The sequence below is a fragment of the Oryctolagus cuniculus genome, chromosome 10, assembly GCF_964237555.1.
Source record: "Oryctolagus cuniculus chromosome 10, mOryCun1.1, whole genome shotgun sequence".
NCBI classification, from domain to species: domain Eukaryota; kingdom Metazoa; phylum Chordata; class Mammalia; order Lagomorpha; family Leporidae; genus Oryctolagus; species Oryctolagus cuniculus.
Window position 1 is genome coordinate 92,403,407 of NC_091441.1, and position 24,300 is coordinate 92,427,706.

General features: G+C 45.0%; 2 protein-coding genes across 2 annotated transcripts in view; one reads left to right on the plus strand and one right to left on the minus strand.

The window, feature by feature from the left end:
* Positions 1-878: 878 nt before the first annotated feature.
* PDE12 (phosphodiesterase 12) lies at positions 879-7,452 on the minus strand. The gene is made up of 3 exons (XM_002713262.5): positions 5,840-7,452; positions 3,525-3,603; positions 879-3,101 (listed from the first exon to the last, which is right to left on the minus strand). Exons 1-3 carry the CDS (start codon positions 7,148-7,150, stop codon positions 2,659-2,661), a joined length of 1,833 nt encoding a protein of 610 aa, XP_002713308.3. The 5' UTR covers positions 7,151-7,452; the 3' UTR covers positions 879-2,658.
* A 10,329-nt stretch (positions 7,453-17,781) lies between these two features.
* DNAH12 (dynein axonemal heavy chain 12) overlaps positions 17,782-24,300 on the plus strand; it is a 198,613-nt gene continuing 192,094 nt past the window's right edge. Inside the window, exons 1-2 of the mRNA XM_051852268.2 lie at positions 17,782-17,937; positions 18,629-18,824. Of these exons, the coding sequence (XP_051708228.2) occupies positions 18,655-18,824 (170 nt within the window). The 5' untranslated portion in view covers positions 17,782-17,937; positions 18,629-18,654. The remainder of the gene's footprint in view (positions 17,938-18,628; positions 18,825-24,300) is intronic.

A 24,300-nucleotide genomic window follows, 5' to 3' on the forward strand; every position in this document is an offset into this window, starting at 1 on the left:
TAGATCACTGGACCGTCCCCTCTCTATTCTATTATGGTCCTCAGAGCTCCATCTCCAGACTGAAACCAGCATCTTCTGAGGAGAACCACACTTAAGTCCTAAAGAAAATTTACATCTAATGCAATTCTTGGAAATCTGAAACAAGTGATTTTAGTACTCAGAAGTTTAAAAAGATGACAATTTATAGTCAGTCTATCAGCATGTATATTGGCTGTAATGGCAACTGTGAAAAAATTCTAACACTCATAATCAATAAAAAATGTTGGAATGTTACAAGAACTGAACATCATAAATGTGGCTTACCACAGAGTTGCTAGATTTCATTTATTTTATTAAAATTAAATATACCACAAAGTTCAAATGTAATAAAAAAATTCAAAGATAGCTTTTAAACACTTAGGCATTTCTGAATAACACTGTATTCTAACTAATGAGTTCAAGGAAATTCAGTATGCAGTTCATGTATTCCCTACCTTTGAACTCCAATCATTTTAACCTATCTGGATTCTAAAGTTTGGGCCAGAATACATGGCAGTTCACAACATTCCATATCCCAGTATTCTGAAATATCTAAACAATCTGAGTGAACTACTGAATGAGCAGATATCAAATTTAAGGATTCAGGATATGGAATGCATGATTAAGTGTTTAGTTTTTCTGATCAGAGTTCATTCTGTCTGGCCACGGTGTTAATATAAGATCTATATGCTTTTTTCATGGGCATGAGTAATTACAATTTTTTCCTTTTAAAATGTTTGCCTTTTTCTGAGAATTCTGATTTTTTATCAAGAGTCTGGTCAACATGTCTGTTTGAAAGCAGACCAAAACTAATATAAAGAAAAATATATATATATTTTGTAAAATAATCAAATTCTGGCTTTTATTTGAGACAGAGTGCTCTCATCCACTGGTTTACCACTCCCTAATGCCTGCAAGTTGGAAGCCAAGAACTCAATCCAGTATCTTAAGTAGGTGGCAGGAACTCGATTTACTTGGGCCATCAGTGCTGCCTCTCAGGGCCTGTATTAGTAGGCCACTGGAGTCAAAAGCTCAGTATCAAACCCAGGCACTCCAATATGGAACAGAGAAGTATTAACCTCAAGGCCAAACACCCACCCATCATAAATTATTTATGTTATCTGTAAACTACTCTTAAACAAAAAGTTACTTAGGAAGGCACAGTTCGGTAGTATCAATTTTATATTTACAGCCTTTTCTAAACAAGATCCCTAGAAACCGTTACCTTAACCTTTAAGTTCTTTGAAGTTTGCTCTCAAGTGCAGGTAAAACCTTTTGTTCTCAAACTTACTAAGCCAAGAGTTAATGACACATTTGATGGTGAGCAAAATATGAAAGTATAGACAATTTTTTCAAGAGAGCTGTGACAGATTTAAGGGTTTACAGATTAAAGAATTTGCAGTAACTGCTGTCATGACTGAAAAAAAAAAATCAGAGCTCTTCTTGAGATGAGTAGGCTTTTAATACTTAAGCTAGAAGTGAAATGCAGAAATACAAGACAACATTACAGTTAGCCTGAACATTAAAAAAAGGCACCACTATAGAACTGCAAACGCATGGCGGTAAATGAAGTAAACCTCACTGGCTAGTTGAGGCTGGACACTAGGACCACTGCTTGGCATTTCTAATTTTAAAGTCTGCCTTCACATTTTGTTTACAGAATATAAATTATATATACGTTTGCCCTGTATTTCAAACTATAAAGCTGAATGAAGTCTATAAAAAGAATAGCTTTTTACATCAGAGGTGCTGAAAAGCTCCACTGTTCCCCTTTCTCTATAAAAATGGACAATTTTGATAATACATTTAGCACAGAAATGCTCAATGGTTCATCAAAAATTTTAACCCCACATCAGCAGCAGGTTCTCATAAAGATTCTGTGCCCATGTGATCAAATGCCCTGCTGAGTTAGAAACAGCCCCGCTGAATTAGAAGTATGTTCCACGGGCAAGAATTAGATATAATGAGGTCACGCTGAGTATGTTGCTACTCATTTTGAATATTAAATTGTGCTTGCATCCTAAAAAAAATGAGCTGCAGTAATAAAAAGAATTGTACTCATTTGTACCATATACTGAAAACTAAAATCATAACAACAAAATACTGTGTTAGTTAAAAAGAAGAAGCAGTAAGAATTGTTGATGGTGTATTGTAATCTTTTGTCAAAGCTCTGAAATTGTATTAAACTGCCGACCAAATTGAGGTAGAGGTAGACCCTAATGTTACTCCTTCAGAATGCAGGTCTCTTACCTTATCTGTATGTATTTCCCCCCTAGTTATATAAACATGATTCAGTTTAAAATGTATGTGATGAACGAAAAATTATAAAATCATTGAAATGGTTGTTAAAAAAATTCTTAATTACTGACTTAAAAATCACTTAGAAAAATGTATCCAATAATTCCATTTTCTTCTTGCTAGTCATAAATATATTTGGGAAAAGAAGGGTAGAGAAAGTATATGATGCAAAACATGAGTGGTCTCCCAGTGAGACATCTGCAACTTAACTAGTAGGGTATGACTGTTTTGCCTTAGTTTCTGATTTGCCTCATTAAAGGTTAGATGTAAGCTTTGATTAGCATTTTCTACTAAAGTAACATTTCTTTTTCAGACTTAAAAGAAATTCCATTAAACACAAATCTATTTCCATTTTAAATCACATACAAGTGCTATGTGATCAGAAGGATGGGAAACACTAGGTAAGGCCTGGTGGGTGGTAACTTCTTCATGACTAGGTAATGGAATCACCTGTTCAACCTCTAAAGCATTTAAGTCAATGAAAATGTAATCCAGACATCCATGAAAGCCACCAACATAATTTGTGTAAGCAGGTTCACCACAAGCACTCTTCAGTTTGAAGAAATGTGTGAGAGACATGTTGCATCTTTCCTCTTCTCCATTAGAAGTCCAGTCTTCATGGTCCTCTGGAACGTTGCCATTGATAACAAAATGATACATCCCTGCTGATGGTGTACTGTTAAAGTCCCCACAAAATATAACTGGTATGCCGGCATACAGATCACATGAGACATGTCTAATGTGAGCCAAGGCGACTGCCATTTGAATGAGCCGAATGTACCCACCTATGAATATAAAAAAAAACACAGTAAGTATTTTGTAAGTTATCTTTCAGGGGTGGGGAAATTTTTTTCTGTCAAGGACCATTTGGATATTTATATTATCATTTGAGAGCCATACAAAATTAAGTTAAAAAGTAGCCTGCTATAGATTTATTGAATTTTGAGTCCTGCCTGAGGTTGTGTTGGTAGGGCCAGACCAAATGATTTCACTAGCCTTACTCAGCCCTCGGGCCAGATGTTCCCCAGCCCTGCTTTAGCTTACAAAACAACAACAACAAAACATAACAAAAAAAAAAAAAAAAAAACAAAAAAAACCACAAAAAACTACAGACCTGGGTGACATTCAAGACACATATTTTTATAAAACAGCTCTAGCAACCTTAAGTAACCATATGTAAGTCACTTGTGAAACCAAATAAAACCTACCTTTTGGGTGCCAGTAGAGATGAGTATTAGCAACACATATCTTCTTAGAGGAGTCCTTTGTAGATTGAAGAACTGAAACCTAAAACAAATGGAAGGTGCCAAGAGTTAGTCGGTGTCTGCCCATGTTAATTTTTTAGTTAAGACTCTATGATAGACTGGCGCCGCGGCTCACTAGGCTAAATCCTCCGCCTTGCGGCTCCAGCACACTGGGGTCTAGTCCCGGTCTGGGCGCCGGATTCTGTCCTGGTTGCCCCTCTTCCAGGCCAGCTCTCTGCTGTGGCCAGGGAGTGCAGTGGAGGATGGCCCAAGTCCTTGGGCCCTGCACCCCATGGGAGACCAGGATAAGAACCTGGCTCCAGCCATCGGATCGGCGCAGTGGGCCAGCCGCGGCAGCCATTGGAGGGTAAACCAACGGCAAGATCTTTCTCTCTGTCTCTCTCTCTCTCATTGTCCACTCTGTCACCAAAAAAAAAAAAAAAAAAAAAAAAAAGACTCTATGATAAACTCAAATGGTAGTCCATATCGTTCCCGTGGTGAACTAAGATCAATATTATGAAATCTGATTTGTTCTGTCTTAGGACATACACAGGTCAGTGTAATATGTTTTATTCATAGTCCAACCCATAAAGCTGATATGAAAATAATCCACTTTAGATGCTGACACAGGTTGGGGACAGTGTTTCCAAGCAGGAAGTGCAGTGACTGAAGGCGGGCAGACCTAGGTTTGGATATGCACTGTAACACAGCAGTGTACTTGGGAGACTTTTCTAAGCCAGCTTCCTATTGGTAAAACCATCCACCTCATAGGGAATTGCGTGGATTCAATTAAATGAACTTACATCCAAGTGCAAGAAACCTAGGAGGTGCTTAAAAAAGAGACGGGAGCAACTCTTTTTACTTTGAACATCAATTTACTTAAAAAATTTGGACAAATATGCAATGAACATGTTTTTAAAAATGAAGATGGGGCAGCATTGTGCATAGTGGTTAAAGCCGCAGCCTGCAGTGCCAGCCTCCCATATAGGTGCCAGTTCGAGTCCCGGCTGCTCCACTTCCAAGCCAGCTCTCTGCTATGGCCTGGGAGAGCAACAGAAAATGACCCAAGTGCCTGGGCCTAAGCACCCACGTGGGATATCCGGAAGAAGCTCCTGGTTCCTGGCTTCAGATTGGCTCAGCGCCAGTTGTTGCGGCCATTTGGGGAGTGAACCAGTGGATGACAGACCTCTCTCTCTGCCTCTCTCTAATTCTGCCTTTCAAATAATTAAGTAAGTTTTTTAAAAAATTAAAGTGGGGGGCCGGTGCGCCATGGCTCACTTGGTTAATCCTCCGCCTGCAGCGCCGGCATCCCATATGGGTGCTGGGTTCTAGTCCCGGTTGCTCCTCTTCCAGTCCAGCTCTCTGCTGTGGCCCGGGAAGGCAGTGGAGGATGGCCTAAGTGCTTGGGCCCCTGCACCCGCATGGGAGACCAGGAGGAAGCACCTGGCTCCTGGCTTTGGATCGGCGCAGCGCCAGCTGTAGCGGCCATTTGGGGGGTGAACCAACAGAAGGAAGACCTTTCTCTCTGTCTTGCTCTCACTATCTGTCAAATAAATTTCTAAAATTAAAATGAAGATGGATTAAGCTTTATGGTAGCTAACACCCTGCTCAATGAAGGTATACTGAGCCTACGGGTAATTTTAATTTTCTCCGATTTTGTACGTGTCTTTCTCACTAGGTCTTTTTTTTTTTTTTTTTTAATTTTTTTTTTTTTTTGACAGGCAGAGTGGACAGTGAGAGAGAGAGACAGAGAGATAGGTCTTCCTTTGCCATTGGTTCACCCTCCAATGGCCGCCGCGGCCAGCACACTGCAGCCGGCGCACCGCGCTGATCCGATGGCAGGAGCCAGGAGCCAGGTGCTTTTCCTGGTCTCCCATGGGGTGCAGGGCCCAAGCACCTGGGCCATCCTCCACTGCACTCCCTGGCCACAGCAGAGAGCTGGCCTGGAAGAGGGGCAACCGGGACAGAATCCGGCGCCCCGACCGGGACTAGAACCCGGTGTGCCGGCGCCACAAGGCGGAGGATTAGCCTAGTGAGCCGCGGCGCCGGCCTCTCACTAGGTCTTAGGCACCATCAAAGTCCCAGCCTTGCAGCAGGCAACCTGCAGCGTGACAGGCACGCTCTGGATGTTCTTAAGTATCTGCTGAATGAATGGAGACTGAACTTTGTGTCGAAGAAGCCAGAGGAGCACACTGGTCACTGAAGTCTAGATAGTTTCATGTCAATTACAAGCCCGGCCCAGATCGGGCGAGCACGCGAGACGGGCAGAGCTGCTTTACCTGCAGGACAGAAGACCGCTGCAGCACCTTCTCCTGCGCCAGCGGGTACTCGGCCAGTTTCTCCAGCAGTTCTTTGTGCAAGGGGTCGGACTGCAGGGCTTCGTGGAAAGCAATGTCATGCTGGCTAAGGAGGCTGAACTTAGACCTCCGGTAAAAAGTGGCCAGGCCTTCGTGCTGCTTGATTCGAAACACCCCCTCCAGCCCGAAGGCCTCGAGGGCGGGCACCAAGCTGTCTGTGAACACCGCGCGGTCTACCTCCTGCAGACAGATGAGGTCGGCGTTGTAGCCCGTGAGTTCCTTCTGGATTAGGTTCTGGCGGTAGTCGAGCTCCAGGGCGTAGGGGGCACAGTACGGGTACAGGACCGTCCGCGAGAACTCAGTCTGGGCGTAAGTGTCCGCCAGGATGTTGTAGGAGACAGTGCGGATGAGGGTGTCCTCTGTCACCTTCTTGGTGTAGAGATGCCGATGGTCAAAAGTGCAGGTGCCAGGCCCGGCCTCCACCGGACACACACTTTCTAACTCCCGGCTCGGCCCGAAGCGCTGCCCATTGCCTGGCGTGCAACGAAGCTTCAGCCGTAGCCCGATGTCAGCATTGGACGGGGTGTAGACGCGCTCGTCCACACCCGTCTCGGTCCAAGCCAAAGATGGGGCTGAGGAGGCAGACAACGACGAAGAGCCACTGCCCTCTGCTTCCGTCGCCCCAGGCTTGGTCTCCTTGTACCAGCGGAAGAGGGAGCTGGCAGGATCCCCAAACTCGAGGCTGAGCTTGGGGCACACGGGGAAGCCAGCCATGATGTAACGCGGCAGCTGCAGCTCGGTGAAGGCGGGCGGGTTGCGCTCCACCTTGTACTTGACGTCGCCGATCTGCAGCACCGCGCCGTCCTGCCAGGCGTCCACGTTGAGCACATCTTCAGCCACCGCCTCCTCCCGGTAGTACAGCTTCACGACAGGCTCGCACGGTGCCGCCGGCTCCGGCCCGGGCCCTGCACAGGCCGCGCCGCCGCTCGCGTTCGGCCGGTTCTTTCTGCTCTTCTTGGCCGCAGCCGCCTTGGCGTGGCCCTTGAGGGCGTTGGTAGCGATCCGACTGAGGGCCCGCCCCAGCGGCTCGCTCTGGTCGCGCTGCATGTTTTTGTGGCTGCCGTCGGCCAGAGCGAACGATAGGCTCAGCTTGGGCTCCGAAGGCACACAGCGCACTACAGCGCGCTCCATGGCGCCCGCCGCTGTCTCAGCCGCCGCCTCGGCCCGGCTGCGCCGCTCCACTGCCGTCCGCACCCCACGAAGCGCAGCGCGGGCACCTGGGAGCCTCCACATGAACCTGGTGGCCCAGAGGCCGACAAGATCGGCAGCAGAGCGGCGGGCCCAGGGTCAGATGGAGACCGAGGAACCGCAGCCGCCGGCTCCGGGATCCATTCAGACTCGCCGACTTCCGCCCGCTGAGGAGCAGGGGCGCAGTGCTCGCTACGTCGCAGATTCGCCAGGCCCGCTTACCTGACCCTTCTTTCTGCAGCCACGCCCGTCTCTCATTCCACGAAGCTTACGTTTTATCTTCAACCTGGGTCAGAATGATGAGGGCGTAAGGAAAATACAGGAGTGCCAGAGGAACACAGCAGACTCCAAGGTCTTGTTGAAAGTGCTGTTTGGGGACGTGCGGGAAAGCGCGGCGATCCGGAAGTGGCTGGGAGAGCCGTCACGTGTCGCGTTTCGCTGAGGGAGGCGGTGCTGCCTGTGGAATCGAAACCGGGGCGGGGCCCGCCCGGGGCTGGCGTGCTGGAGGGCGTGGCAAGCGTGTCCCCCGGCCTCTCCACCCGGTCGCCGTCCTGGCTCGCGCCTTTCCCAGGCCCTGCGAGCGCCTACGCGCCGAGCTGAGCCTCTGTGGTGGGTAATAACGAGCAGTGTACAAGAGCTGCCATGTAGTGAGCGCCGACTCAGCCAAACAACGCCGCACACGGTATCTTAGTTAAGCCTCACAGTTCCTGTGAGGTAGGAACCCTTACCTGTCGCGTAGAGGTGTGAAGACGCAAGGGCTTGAGTGATCTGCTCGAGGTCACACAGCTGGCGAATTGGCAGAAACAAGTAGTTCGGAGAAGTCGTGGGAAGCTGTTCATCTTCAGGGAGTGAAGAAACGGGGAGACCCCTTTTTATGTAGAGTTGGCAGATTTCGCAAAGAACACAGGATTCCCTCCCCCCCAAATTTGAATTTCAGATTAAAAAAATTAATACTGAGAAGTCATGGTTGATCTGAAATCCACACTTAGTGGATTTAGCTCTGGGCGTCTTTTGTTTTATCTCCCGGTGTTTTAAAGACCTTGATGATGTCTGCGGGCTTGGCTTGTAGAGCAGAAAGAAGGCCAGTGTCAGCGAAGCCGCAGGAAGCCCAAGGGAGAAGCGTGGCAGAGGGCAGGGATTGTGCGGCGTTCTAACCTGCGCTGTGACGTTCCCGACTTGCTTCCAGCTGAAAGGGAAGGCGTTCGGGTTGCTTTGCCATCATGAGAAAGTTTTAACTTGCATTTTTCTCAAAGGGGGAAAACTAAAAACATGTAGTTACTTAATGGTGGGAAAAAAGTTTCTTTTTCTTTTTTAATCTTTATTTTTTTATTTGAAAGACAGTGTTACAGACAGACAGAGGGAAAGGTCTTGCAGCTGGTGGTCACTCCTCAAATGGCCGCCGTGGCCGAAGCTGGGCAGATCTGAAGCCAGGAGCCAGGTCCAGGAACCCCTTTGGCCATCTTCCACTGCTTTCCCAGGCCATAAGCAAGGAGCTGGATCGAAAGCAGAGCAGCTGGGACATGAGCCAGTGCCCGTATGGGATGCCGGCACACACACAGAGGCTTAGTCTGCTATACCGCAGCGCTGGCCCCACAAGTTTCTCATGCTGTAATTCTCTTTGTTCTCTGTATAATGTTCTTTAAAAATATTCATAAAACCTTCATAATCCAGCAAAGGATTTTATAATTTTTTAAACCTTTAGAAAATTTTTTCTTGAAATCTTTTTTATTTTAATTTCAATTAATGTTTAACATTCTTCACGATTTATTCATTTTTAAGATTTTTTTTTCTTTATTTGAAAAGTAGAAATAGAGAGAAACATGACATTTGCCGGTTCACTCTCCGTATGGCCACAATGGCCCAGGCTGGGCCAGGCTGAAGCTGGGAGCCAGGAGCTTCTTCCAGGTCTATCAAATAGATCCAGGGGCCAAGGTATTTGGACCATCTTCTGCTGCCTTCCCAGGCCATTAGCAGGGAGCCGGATTGGAAGTTAAGCGGCCGAGTCTCAAACTAGCACATATATGGAATGCTAGTGCTGCAGGTGGAGGCTTAACCGAAGTCAGTGTGATTTATACATACAAGTCTAAGAGCATGATGATATTCCCTTACTCCTTCCCTCCCTTCCACCCTCCTCCTTTGTACCTTTCTTTCTTTTTATTTACATTTCTGGTATCTTTTAAAAATTGAGTTATACTTCATGTGCCATAAAGTTCACCATTTTAACACGTGCAATTTAGTGCTTTTTAATTATAACAAGGTTGTGCAACCATCATACTGTCTTAATTCCTGAATATTTCATCACCCTAAAATAAAAGCCCATCTGGATAAACAATGGTCTCCATTTTTTACTTCCCCCCAATCCCTGAAAACCACGAATCTACTTTCTGTCTCCATGGATTTGCCTATTCCAGACTTTAGGCTGTAATCATACAATTTGTGGTTCTTAGTATCTGGCTTCTCTCTCTTGGCCTGGTGTTTTCAAGATATATCTGTATAGTAGCATGTATCAGTATTCTGTTCCTTACAGCCGAGTAGAATCCCTTTGTATGGTTATATCACATTTTGTTTATCCATTCAGCAATGGGAAGGTTTTAATCAGGGAAGTAAACTTTTGTTTTTAAAGGTTATGTTTTTAAGAGATAACTCTGACTGTAAGATAAAGAGTCTATTCTAGAAGGGCAGAAGTAAAAACAGAGGAAGGAGGCTTGAGCAGCTAAACAGTGAATGATAGGACATTTACAGAGACTGGAAAATGTGGGATAGGAATATGTTTGGTGGAGAAAATCAAGAGTCTGTTTAGACCATATTAAATTTGAGATGCTATTGCTGGAACTCTGGCTTGGCAGGGAAGGCTGCCGTCTGCAGTGCTAGCATCTCAAATAGGCGCATCTTTGAGTCCCAGATGCTCTGCTTCTGATCCAGCTGCCTGCTAATGGGCCTGGTAAAACAGCAGAGAATGACCCAAGTCCTTGAACCCCTGCACCCATGTGGGAGACCCAGAAGGTCCTGGCTCCTGCCTGTTGCCCAACCCAGCTCTTGTCATTGCCGCCTTTTGGAGAGTGAACCCGTGGATCAAAGATCCTACTCTGGGACTCTCTCTCTGTAACTCTGCCTTTCAAATAAATATATCCTTTTTACAAAATTTTTGATATGTTTATTAGGTTCTGAGAAGTTATGCATCATCTCCATAGTAGCTAGATAATGAGTCTAAAAAGAGGGCAGAGATCAAGTGTGAAAAGACCCCTTCTTAACATCTGAGGGCTCTAGGGCAAATGTACAAATGTAGGCCCATGTATCATTTTATTAAGTTTTTATGATTATTTGAGAGACAGAGTTCCTGTCTGCTGTTTCACTTCCCAAGTGTGTACAATGTCTGAGACTGACTTTAGGCTACAACTAGGAACGAGCAGCCACGAGCACAATCCAGGTCTCCCACAAGGGTGGCAGGAACTCAATTACTTAAGATATCAATGTGACCTCGTGGGGTCTGCATTGGCAGGAAGCAGGAGTCAAAAGCTGGAGCTGAGAATCAAACTTAGGCACTCTGATGTGGGCTGTGGGCACCTTTAGGGCTACACTAAACACCCATTCCCCGTATACCATTTTAAATCAAGTTCACAAACTGTCAAATGTATTCTGTTCTCCTACCTTGAAAAGTATGAGAATACCTTTTTAAAAAAACTTTTTTAAGATGTATTTATTTGAAAGGCAGAGTTACAGAGAGGCAGAGGGAGGGAGGGAAGGAGGGAGGAAGAGAGAGAGACAGATCTCTCACTCCCCAAATGGCCACATTGGGTGGAGTTGGGCTGATGCAAAGCCAGGAGCTAGTAGCTTCTTTTGGGTCTCCCATGCGAGTGCAGGGGCCCAAGCACTTGGGCTATTTACCATTGCCTTCCCAGGCACATTTCAGGGAGATGAATTGAAGCCTAGCAGCAGGGACTTGGAACCAGTGCTCTTAAGGGATGCTGGTACCACAGGCAGCAGCTTAACCAATGGCGCCACAGTGCCAACCCCTCATTTTTCTGATATTTTTATTTTTTTTATTAAAAAATACCCATAGTGAAAAAAGTATCCTTTCCACCCCTGACTCCTGTACATACCCATTTCTGAATCTATAGGCTTCCTCCCACTAATTTCCACAAATTAGAACATGGTATACACATGTCTCAGTACCTTCACTATCTTTTGTCACTTCTTTCAAGAGTTGTTCTTGAAGTGCTAAAACTTCTCATTGACGATTTAATTTGAACTCACACACTTGAAAATAAAAAATGGTGGCTTCGTGCTATATTTCTATGAGTTTATATTCTAGCCTCAGGGTAGGCATTTATCACAGAAGTTAAGATGCTGCTTAGGACACACACATCGCATACCCAAGTGCCTGAGTTCGAGTCCCAGCATCGCTTCCAACCAAGCTTCCTACTAATGCACATGCTGGAGAGGTACCTAACGACAGCTCAAGTACTTGGATCCCTGCGACCCACTTGGGAGACCCTAATGGAGTTTTAGGCTCCTGGCTACTGCCTGGCCTCCCACTCTTTGTGTCACTCTGTCTTTCAAATCCATCAGCAAGTCATTTTTTCAAAATCACAATCCATCACAGAAAAAAATAGGGACAAATGTTTGCTGCAGAAGTTAAGATGCTGGTTGGGAATGCTGCGTGAGATGACTGCATCCTTTGTTGGTGTGCCTGGGTTTGTGTCCTGACTGCTTGCTATTTGAGCTTCCTGCTAATGCATACCCTGGGAGGGAGCAGGCGATGGCTCAAGTAGTTGGGTCCCTGACCCCCGTGTAGGAGACCAGATTGAGTTCTTGACTCGTCAGCCTGGTTGCTGTAGGCAGTTGGGGAATGAACCAGGGAATGGAAGATCTCTCTCTCTCTTTCTCTTGCTCTGTCTCCCTCCCCCCGCCCCCAGCTTCCTTTCAGGTAAATTTAGAAAATTTAAAAACCAAAAATAGTTACATTCAACTTCATCAATGTTGGAAACTTTTGTTCTTCAAAAGACATAATAAAAGGAAGACAGGGGCCTGTGCTGTGGATTCAGCCTCTGCCTGTTCAAGTCCTGCTCAAGTCCCAGCTGATCCAGATCCCTGCTAATGTATCTGGGAAAGCACCCGAGGATGGCCGAAGTCCTTGGGCCCCTGCACCCATGTGGGAAACCTGGATGAAGCTTCTGGCTCCTGGCTTTGGCCTGACACAGCCCTGGCTGTTGCAGCCATTTGGGGAGTGAACCAGCGGGTAGAAGATCCCCACCCACCCTGCCTTTCAAATAAATTTTTAAAAAGAAAAGAGAAAGATATGTTATAGGCTAGGAGAATATATCTTGGAATTATCTGATAAAATGTTTGTATCCAGAATACATAAAGAACCTTTACAACTGAATGATAAAATTAAACATATGAAAATATGTTAACAATATTAGGCATTAAGACTACAATGAAGAAGATGGCCCAGATCCTTGGGCCCCTGCCCCCACATGGGAGACCTGGAGGAAGCTTCTGGTTCCTGACTTTGGATCGGCTCAGCTGCATCCGTTGCAGCCCTTTGGGGAGTGAACCAGCAGATCGAAGACCTCTCTCTCTGTCTCTACATCTCTCTGTAACTCTGTCTTTCAAATAAATAAAAATAAATCTTTAAAAAAATAAAATTAAGGGGCCGGCGCTGTAGCGTAGTGGATAAAGCCGCCGCCTGCAGTGCTAGCATCCTATATGACCGCCGGTTCAAGTCCTGGCTGCTCCACTTCTGATCCAGCTCTCTGCTATGGCCTGGGATAGATGGCCCAAGTCCTTGGGCCCCTGCACCCATGTGGAAGACCTGGAGGAAGCTCCTGGCTCCTGCCTTCGGATCGGCGCAGCACCAGCTATTGTGGCCAATTGGGGAGTGAACCAGCAGCTAGAAGACCTCTCTCCCTCTCTCTGCCTCTCCTCTCTCTGTGTAACTCTTTCAAATAAATCTTTTAAAAAATTAAATTAAAAAGAATGCAATGAGATACCATGATATGTACATCAGAATAACTAAAATAAAAAAGATGATCCTAGATATTGGCAAAAATTGCAGAAATTCATACGCTGATCTGTTGCTGGTAGAAATGTGCCTTCTCCTCAGGCCTCAGAATCAGCCCTTAAGTCATTTAGATCCGGCTAAAAAGCACATGAGAGTTTCTCAGACATGCAAAGCCAAGACATTGTGGCAAAAAACAAACAAAACAAAACAAAACAAAAACCCTAAATGAAAGATTTCTGTGAGTGAGATCCCAGCAGAAAGAATGGGCCATCAAAGAAGGAGGTACCTTTCTCTGAAGGGAGGAGAGAACTTTCACTTTGATTATGGCCTTGTCTAAATAAGGTCGGAGTTTGTGAACTCAAGAGGCTTCCATAGTCTTGGCAGCTCAGGACAAGAGCCTCGGATGATTACTGACATCATAAACAAGAGTGTCAATTGTTAAATCAATAACAGGAGTCACTGTACACTTGCTCCCCAGATAGGATCTCTGTCCTTAATGTGTTGTACTATGTGAATTAACCGTAAAACTACTACTCAAACAGTACTTTATACTTTTTGTATCTGTGTGGGTGCAAACTGATTAAATCTTTACTTAGTATATACCAAGTTGATCTTCTGTATATAAAGATAATTGAAAATGAATCTTGATGAAGAATGGGATGGGAGAGGGAGTAGGAGATGGAATGATTGTGGGTGGGAGGGAGGTTATGGAGGGAAAAGCCACTATAATCCAAAAGTTGTACTTTCAAAATTTATATTTATTAAATAAAAGTTGAAAAAGAAATGTGCTCTCAGTCACTCTGGAAAGCAGCTTGGCAATTTCTTAAAAGATTAAATATAGACTTAACATTCAACTCAGTATTCCATTGTAGGTTTCACTCCATGAGAGATGGAAACTCTATGTTTACCCAAAGACTTATACACATGTGTTCCTGACAGCACTGTTCATAAAAGCCAAAAACTGGAAGCAACCCAAATGTCCACCATCTGATAAATGGATAAATCAAAAGTGAGATATCCACAAAATGGAATACTGTTCAACAAAAAGAGTGAACTTCTGTTACATACGATGTGCAGATGGACCTCAAACATATTAAGTGAAAAAAGCCAGACAAATGTATGCTATTTATTTGTTTATTTACTTATTTGTTTGGAAGAGTTATGGAGAGAGGGAGACACAACACACACCAGGAGCCAGGATCCTCCTTCGAGTCTCCCATGTGGGTGCAGGGGCCTAAGCATTTGGGCCATCTTCCGTGTTGATTTTCTCAGGTCATGAGCAGTGGGCTGGATAGGAAATGGAGCAGCCAGGACACAAACCAGTGCCCGTATGGGATACTAGCACCATAGGCAGGGACTTTACCCAGTATGCCACAATGCCCGCCCCCATAGATAAATTTTCAAGTAAGTCACAGTTCACCTTTATGTAAGTCCAAACACAATGAAGCCAAATCATAATTGAAACTGAGGTGCTAATTAGAGAAAAAAACAAAAACACAAGTCAGATTTTGAGAGCTATGGCCCTTACCAATCCTTCTTGGAGGTCCAACTGGATATCATGCTGTCATTTAAAAACAAGGTAAAATGGGGCTGGCATTATAGCATAGTGGGTAAAGCCACTGCCTGCGATGCTGATATCCCATATGGGCTGAAGCCAGAAGCCTAGAATTCTGTCTAGTTCTCCTGTGTGGGTGCAGGGGCCCAAGTACTTGAGCCATCCTCCACTGCTTTCCCAGGCAGATTAGCAGGGAGCTGGTTTGGAAGTGGAGCAGCCAGTACTTGAACTGGTACTCATATGGGATGCCAGTATCTCAGGTAGTGGCTTAACCTTCTGTGTCATAATCCCAGCCCCTCAATTGCTTTATTTATATGAAGTTTCCAGAAATTTCAACTCTAAAGAAACCAAAAACTAATCAGTGGTTTTCTAAATTTAGAAGTAGGAGTGGGGACTGCTGAAGAAACGTTTTTTAGTACTAGATTTCGATAATGGGAACACAACTCTATAAATTTCCTTAAAAAGAATATAATTGTGGCTGGCGCCGTGGCTCAATAGGCTAATCTTCCGCCTTGCGGCACCGGCACACCGGGTTCTAGTCCCGGTCGGGGCGCCGGATTCTGTCCAGGTTGCCCCCCCTCCAGGCCAGCTCTCTGCTATGGCCCAGGAGTGCAGTGGAGGATGGCCCAAGTGCTTGGGCCCTGCACCCCATGGGAGACCAGGATAAGTACCTGGCTCCTGCCATCGGATCAGCGCGGTGCGCCGGCCGCAGCACGCCGGCCGCAGCGGCCATTGGAGGGTGAACCAACGGCTAAAGGAAGACCTTTCTCTCTGTCTCTCTCTCTCACTGTCCACTCTGCCTGTCAAAATATATATATATATATAATTGTGTACTTATAAATGGTGAATTTTGTGGCATATAAATTGTATTTAAAGCTTTTTTATTTATTTATATTTTATTTGACAGGTAGAGTTGAGGGCAGTGAGAGAGAGAGAGACAGAAAGGTCCTCCCTCCGTTGGCTCACTCCTCAAGTGGCTGCCACGGCCGGCGCTGTGCCGATCCAAAGCCAGGAGCCAGGTGCCTCTTCCTGGTCTCCCATGTGGGCGCAGGAGCCTAAACACTTGGGCCATCCTCCACTGCCTTCCTGGGCCACAGCAGAGAGCTGGAGTGGAAGAGGAGCAACCGGGACTAGAACCCAGCGCCAACCCCATATTTAAAGCTTTTTAAAAATGATATACATGAGGCCAGCCATGTGGCACAGTAGGTAAAGCTGCTGCCTGCAGTGCTGGCATCCCATATGGGTGCCAGTTTGAGTCCTGGCTGCTGCACTTCCGAACCAGCTCTCTGCTATGGCCTGGGAAAGCAGTGGAAAATGGCCCAAGTCCTTGGGCCCCTGCACCCGTGTGGGAGACCTAGAGGAAGCTCCCGGCTCCTGGCTTTGGTTCAGCGCAGCTCTGGCCATTGCAGACATCTAGGAAATGAACCAATGGATGGAAGACCTCTTTCTCTCTCCGTCTCTGCCTCTGCTGCTGCCTCTCTGTAATTCTGCCTTTCAAATAAACAAATCATTAAAAAATGATATACATTGGGATTGGCATTGTGGCATAGTGGGTAAACTTGTCCCCTATATAGGATGTTGGACTGTGTCCCATGTGGGCATTGGTTTGTGTCCTGGCTGCATCACTTTTCATCCAGCTCTCTGCTAATCGCCTGGGAAGGGCAGCTGAAGATGGCCCAAGTGCTTGGGCCCCTGACACCCCAGTGGGAGACCCAGATGAAGCTCCTGGCTCCTGGCTTGCAGCCATCTGCAGAGTGAACCGGTGACTGGAAGATCTCTCTTTCTTCCTCTCTCTTTCTTCCTCTCTCTCCATCTCTCTGTGTAACTCTGACTTTCAAATAAATTATAATTTTACAAAATAAGACATGTTAGCTTAGGGCTTAATAAGGGAAGTATACCATTGGCTTATGCTACTGTGGAGACTGGTTAAGCCAGACTAGTCTATAGGGCAAGCTGTAGGAAAAGGAGGATCCACCCAGTGTAACTTCCCTAGACTGGCAATTGGAAAATCCTTTCTGCAACATTAGATTTGTGCTTGACTGACTAACTGGGAAAGGCTGTGTTTATCATGAGACAGACTGCTGCCTTCCCTTTAGCCTAGTAGTTTTTAGCCAAACTGTTCTTCAAAACCCCATCACATACTTGCTCAAGTATTTTGTCTTCTGCACAAGTAGTTTGCTTTTACAAACTACCAAGAAGTTTTACTTATTTATTCACTCACTCAATGACATGTTTAGAGCACCTACTGTGTACCTGATATTAGAAATGACCCCCTAAAATCTATGCATCTTTCACACTAAATAAAAGCCTAAAATGTACCATGCTGCCTCATTTATTTATGCCGGTATTTAGAATTCTTCTCTAAATATTAGGCAAGAACTCTCTTGGGCTTATTAATATTGGGATTTATTAATAAGGATATAGTGATATCGTATGGCTCCCCAAATTCCGGTAACATATGTGGCACACCAGATGGCACTTGTGGGGAACTCTAAGGGGCTGCATTTTCGTATATATTTTAGGGGGTCATTTCCAAAATCATGGCAGGCACAATAGTGTCTCATTGTAACAAAAAAAGTTCCTTACATGGTAACTGGTACGTAAAAGGTGCTCAAATCTTTGTTGAACAAATTTGCCACCAAAACATTTCCAGGATTTGTTGTGTTTTTGGTTTTGTTTTTGAGACACATAGTGTTTGAGGAGGCTATTACCATTTAGAAAGAGTGGGCTTCAAACTGCAAAATTTCACAATTCTCTTTCCAAGCAGCCTGGCGGTTTGCACACCTGTTTGGTTTTGCCAAGGATTTCCTGAAAGTGCCGAGTAAGTAGAAAATGCAGAAAGATAAACTGCTGAATGCAGGAAGCCTCTATAGGGACTGGAAGATTTTATCCCCCTCTGAGAATGAGTGTTTACAATAAATCTTCTTCCAACCGACCCAAGTCTTGCTGTTTTTCACAGTATTAAGAGTCTGATTTCCGGGCCCCTTCCAAGAGAAGGCAATTAAAAAAAAAAATCCTCCCCTCCCCTCTGTTGGTGACGGGGAATCCACATCTATGGCAGCTGGGCAGTTCCTTCCCAGTCCGGCCGGCCGGTTGCGGCCGCGGTGGTTTCCACGGCGACGACTCTGTTTCTAAACGGTAGGCGACCGCCGCTGACCTTACTCTCGGCCAGGAGCTGGTGGCGTTCTCGAGGTTTCATACTTGGGCACCTCCTTCTTTCCACTAGAGAAGCTTTGAACATCTCCCTCTTGTCTGTGGAAAACGATCAGACAGGTAGGTACCTCCCCCGCTCCCCGGCAGGTGGTCGCTACTGTCCCTGCTCGCTCAGGTGATCTCTGGCCAACAGCTCGAAAACCAAGGCTTACCTGCCCAAGGCAGGAGTCTGCAGCTCTTGCAAGTAGGCGTTTGCTTTCAGTGCTCTTGCTAGTGTAGCTAAGTTGTTGAGGTTTTATTTTACAAGATATTTTAGATTCGCTGTGCATTAGGTATGCCTGTTTTTGCTTGGGCATAGCATTACAATCTGGAGGAAGTAACAAGACTAAAGTATAACATCAATGCCTGCAAATATTGACGATGTTAGCTATCAGCTTTGTGGGAGGGGGCAGTTATTTCCTTAACCACTGGATTTTTGCTGAGGTGTGGTTGTGGTTTGCATCTAGGGAAAACTTTGAAAGCAGGCCCAGTAAGGATTTGTAGAGAACACGTAGTTCAGTTAATTTCAAGTCTTGACTTCCTTTCTTCAGAGCAAGTGGGTGACAGAACTCTTAACAAGAATCCCTTTCCATTTATCTGCTATTGTCCAGTTAATTCTACACTTGGGAGATGAAGAGTCTTGAGTTTCATATTTGGTGTTGGTGTGTATAGAAGCTCGTGTGTCTAAGATGTATATGACATGTATATATAAGCATATGTATATTAACGCTTGCATTCACACTAGTGGCTATTTGAACTTGTTCTCCTTTAGAGTGTCTTCATCTTTAAGTGACCAAGATGTCAGATCCAGACAGAGCTGCCATCGAAGAAGAAAAGAAGGCTCTGAAGTTGAAGTTACCCCCCATCGTCCACCCCCCAAAAGACATAGGCGTCCTCACACCAAGTCAGAGTGAACTGATCAGCTACAGAAGAGCCAGGGAGCAGCAGAGGACGATCAACCAGTTAGTGTGAGTGGCTGTTGCACTCGGGTGCAGTAGTGGTGTCTACGTTCATACCAGGGTTGAACTATGTAGCTCGTCCATGGGCAAAATACTGTCTCCAAGTTCATTGGAAAAGCCATCAGAAAAGTGTTAAAGATAGTAAAGATTATACAGTGCTTTCTCTTCCAGGAGTTGTTCTCTCTTTAACTGTCAGCCCGCAACAACCCTGTGAGGCACTGGGTATTCTCTGTGCCTCAGTTTTCTCATCTAGAAAAAGAGAAGTAAGTTAGCCAAGGTCACAGTGCTGGGGATTGGAGCTGGACAGCCCGATTCCAGAGTTCTCGTGCTTGACTGACTCAGCAACAGGTGATAACCATGTATCCCTGAAAGTAAAAGCAATTTTTTTTCCACACAAGAGAAAACATAGTCCAATATCCTGTTCTTCCCCACTCCACCGTTTAGTGGAAATTGAAACTAATTTAGGCACTAACTAGCGAAGGCTGTGATAAGGCTGGTTCAGTTCCAGTTACTATTTCGTGAAATCCCATAGGCACCTGATTGTGCTGAGCTCTGAGGAGAAATACGAAGAAGAGCACCTGGATCTCATTTACAACATATTAACCCAACACTGAACTGTAAAATGGGAAACATCTCTGAGGGATCCTGCTTCTTGTTCCACGTTCTCATAAAGATTTATGCAACTAAGTATTACTGTTACTGATGGTTGTTAATAATTTATATTTTTGCTAATTTTACTTTTAATTAAATCTGTTAATCATATGAATTGTTTAATATTTTTATTAGACCATCCATCCTTAATCACTAATATCCATTCATGTACTTTAGAGATCCTGATTTTTTTTTAAGATTTATTATTTATTTGAAAGTCAGAATTACAGGGAGAGGGAGAAACTCTTGTCAACTGGTTGAGTTAGGTTGAGGTAGGCCAGGCTGAAGGCAGGAGCCTGGAACCCTATCCAAGTTTCCCACATGGATGGTGGGGGCCCAAGTACTTGGTATATTTTCTGTTGCTTTTTCAGGCGTATTAGCTGAGAGTTGGATTGAAGTGAAGCAGCAGGGACTAAACCAGCTGTCACTTAGATAGGATGCTGGTGTTAACAAGCAGGGACTTAACCCACTGTGTTACAATGCCAGTCCGAGCCGGAGATAATTTGCCCATTGCATTCCTATGACTCAGATGAATGTTTCAGTTCATTTAGAGAGTAAATAAGAGCCCTCTAGGAGTGACTCAAACACTTGTAACTATTTCACATAGTCATGTTTAACTACTTGCAACTCCGTGAATTCTGTAGTTTCTTCTCCAGCACTGCCTCAATTAAACTAGTTTTGAAGCTTTGTAGACCAACTTTTCTAGAAAGCCTTCTCTGAATCGCTTTATGCAACCTTAACCCTTTCTACATATTTCTCCTATGTCAGTTTATTTAGCAAATGCTAAATACATACACAACAGAAAAGACGAAGAGATTTGTGTGCTCGTGGGAGGAGACAAATAGCAAAGACAGGGTGTATGTTAACCTTTTAGATGGTTATAGGTGCTATGAAGAACCAAGATATTGGGATGGAGACAGGCAAGGGATGGTGTTCCCAGGAACCCCACAGGAAGGGCCTGGGGTGATGGTCTTTAAGTAGAGAATGGGAAGAATTCTCTTTGAAATAAACGTGAGAAAAGCAACCTAGTGAAGAGGGTATAAATATGAATGCCCTGAAATATGAATGCTTTTAGCGTGTCAAAGGCCAGTATCCCTAGGGTGACATGAACCTGGGGGTGAAGCTGGAGAGGAAGGTGGTGCCAGATTGTGTAGGGCTTTCTAGAATGTGGTAAGAGATGCAGATGTTGAAGTGCACTGGATGCTATTGATGAGTTTTAAGGAGAGACATGAAATCGTATTTACATTTAAAAATATCACCTTGACTACTGAGAAGAGATTCATGTGAAAGGAGAAGGGCAAAGAGTAGAAGGAAAGGTTGGGTGGATAAGACTGGAGACAGTCGAGGAGGAGAGAAATACATAACACAAGGGATGTCTTTTGGCGGCACAATTAAGAGGATTTGATATTGGACTGGCTTTGGTAGCTAGGTAGATGGTAGTGTCATTCATAGAGAATTGAAGCCCATGACATAAGGATCAACAGCAATAATTATCTTTTGGGGTTGAAGTGCCTATATAGTTAGAGAAATCTGAGGTGGGAAGACTCCATTTGTTCAAACAGGCACCAGAGACAATGGAGGATCCAAGCTGTTTATTAAGCCAGTGGGCTGAACTGGAATCATTTCCCAAGAACTGAGCAACAATCCCAAGTTTCTTAAATATTTATAGGTTCATCAGCATGATACCTTAGCTGTTACAGCATTGGTGGGCTTAAATTGCAGCCTACGTGAATTAGGACCACACTTCCAATGGTTGGTGGGCCTGGTATGTTTGTAGAAAAGATAGCAGGGGGGCCGGCACCATGGCGCAGTAGGTTAATCCTCTGCCTGCGGCGCCGGCATCCCATATGGGCACCGGTTCTAGTCCCGGCTGCTCCTCTTCTAATCCAGCTCTCTGGTGTGACCTGGGAAGGCAGCGGAAGATGGCCCAAGACCTTGGGCCCGTGCACCCACGTGGGAGACCTGGAAGAAGCTCCTGGCACCTGGCTTTGGATAGGTGCAGTTCCAGCTGTTGCAGCCACTTGGGGAGTGAACCAATGGAAGGAAGACCTTTCTGTCTGTCTCTCACTGTAAATAAAGAAAGAATAAAATAAATAAAATCTTACCTCTCAAATAAATAAATAGAATCTTTAAAAAAAAGATATCAGGGGCAGATTTATTAGGACAGATCTATGACTAGAGTTTATAGAAGCAGAACTTAGGACTTCTTCCCTCCGTAGACAAGGTAACAGTGGGCAGTTGCTTCACTAGTTAATTGTGAGCAGTCACTTTTCAAGGTCTGTGTTGGGAGGAGGGGTCTGCTTCTCTTTGTCTTTGGTTGAGTCTGTATTTACATAGTGTTTTAGGTAAGTATGTTAATAGACAGTTGGCCATATAAGAAAAGAAGTTGAAGCTAGAGATAGAAATGTGGGAATCAACAGCATTTAGGTGATTTTTAAAGCTATGAGGAATAGTTGAAATGGGAGACAGAGAAGTGAATAAATGAATTGAGAAGAGTGAAGAACTAGGGCCAAAGCTGTAGGAATTGTTACATTTAGATACTTAGATTGTGAAGAGAAGAGCCAGCCAGCAAACAGACTTTGTATGCTTGGGAGACATGAAGAAAAGCAGAAGCATGTCATAAGCAGAGAAAGCAGGTTGTTTAACACATGCATTGTTTATCTATCTAGTACTTGGCTTTGTCCTGCCACATATGGAGAGGGTGTCAGGCACTGTGAATGAACAAGTGAGTGGATGAATGAAGTTTCAAAGAAAGAATCTGACTTTGGCTTTATATAGATCTGTAAGTAGTTACACTTTATTCTGAAGCATAGTGCTGGTGTGTTTTTTTTTTTTTTTTTTTTTTTTTTTTTTTGACAGGCAGACTTAGAGAGAGAAAGATCTTCCTTTTCTGTTGGTTCACCCCCAAAATGGTCACTACGGCCGGCGCGCTGCGCCGATCCAAAGCCAGGAACCAGGTGCTTCTCCTGGTCTCCCAAGCGGGTACAGGGCCCAAGTACTTGGGTCATCCTCCACTGCACTCCCGGGCCACAGCAGAGAACTGGACTGGAAGAGGAGCAACCGGGACTAGAACTCAGGGTGCTGGCGCAGCAGAGGATTAGCCAAGTGAGCCGTGTCGCCAGCCCATAGCGCTGTATTTATACTGAGATGAGAATTGCCGTGCATTTCTTGGGGGCGGGGGGATGCATCCTCCTCCAACCACTATAGGTTTGATGTGGATGGGACAGAAGGAGTTCTGGAGGTGTGGTAATTGTGATATAAGGAATTGTGGGCAGAAGGGTCCCCTTGCAGGGACCAGTCCCTGGGAGCTCTTGGGTTGAGTCAAATCATTCTATAGAATCAGGAACTTATTGATTTCCCCTCCCCTTCACTGAACATGGTGTCTCACACAGTCCTTGGAAACTATCCAATTTTTACTTTTTCATGGTTAATCTACAAAGTAAACAAGGGAGTGATAAAATTGAGGTGTTTTCCAGCTGTTTTTATTTATACCCAGTAGGAGAAAATGTACTCCAGAAATGGTTGTTTTATTAAAGGGTGGCATCCATATAAAAACAGCCTAAGGAAGTTAGGCCTATTTCTGTTGGGGTAATGACAGAGCACGTCTGCCGGTGACTGGTGCCAGTTAGCAGATTCCTTGAAAGAAGCCACTGCTGAGAGCTCGGCTGTCCAGGGAGGCATGACAGAGGAGGGTCTTAAATTTAACAAGGAGAAGGCGGAGGGTATTCCAGGCATCTCTTCTACTCCTTGTGAAAAAGCCTTAGAGTTTTAGTTGAGTGCACAGGGAAATAGGACGGCTTGCAAGTCCTTCAGTCTGAGGCTGCCTTAGTACATGTAGGCTGTCTAGAATGCGGGAGAGAACATTACTCTGTGCGCTGGTGTTCTGAGTCACAGGTTAAGCAGGGCACTGCTAAACCAGAGCAGCTAAGAGGAAAAATGAGGAACTTTGAAACAACATCATTTATAGGAAATCTCTGTGCCTCACTGGTGAGGGTATAGGCTTGTGGCATCAGTCTCTGCAGCTCTGTGAATTTGACTAATTGTGTAACTTTACATATCACTTAGGAAGATTTTTTTTTTAAAGTTAATAGGAAGAGGTGACTTGAGTCATCACCTGTTGCTTCCCAAAGTGTATACAGTGACAGGAAGCTGGAATTGGGAGCAGAGCCAGGACTTGAATAGAGCAGGCTTTCTGGGAGGGGATGCTGGCATCCCAACTGGTGGCTTAATCATGAGGCCAAATACCACCCCACATAAAAATATCTTAAACTAATGTCCAGAAAGTAATCTCACTGTAAGTGGTAAATCTTGCTATTGGAATGAAGGAATGGGATAGAGAAGTTAAAAGGATGCAACTCCATATAAGTAACTTTTTCCTGGAGTGGACATTTGGCAAAGTGGTTAAATCCATTGCTTGAGATGCCCACATTCTGTATCAGAGTGCTTGCCTTGCTTCCTGGAACCCCCACTTCTGATCCTGCTTCTTGGTAATATGCACCCTGGGAGGTAACAGATGATGGCTAGTGTACTTGGGTCCCTGCTGCACACATGAGAGAACTGAATTGAGTTCTAGTCTCCTGACTTGAGCCTATCCCAGCCTTGCCTATTGGGAGTATTTGGGGAGTAAGCCAGCAGATGGCAAATCTCAATCTCACCTTCTCTCTTTTTTCTCCCTCTGTCTTTGAAGAAAATTGTAGCTGATTTAAAAACTTTTTTTTTATTTAGTAAATATAAATTTCCAAAGTACAGTTTATGGATTACAATGGCTTCCCCCCCCTCATAATTTCCCTCCCACTTGCACCCCTCCCCTTTCCCATTCCCTCTCCCCTTCCAT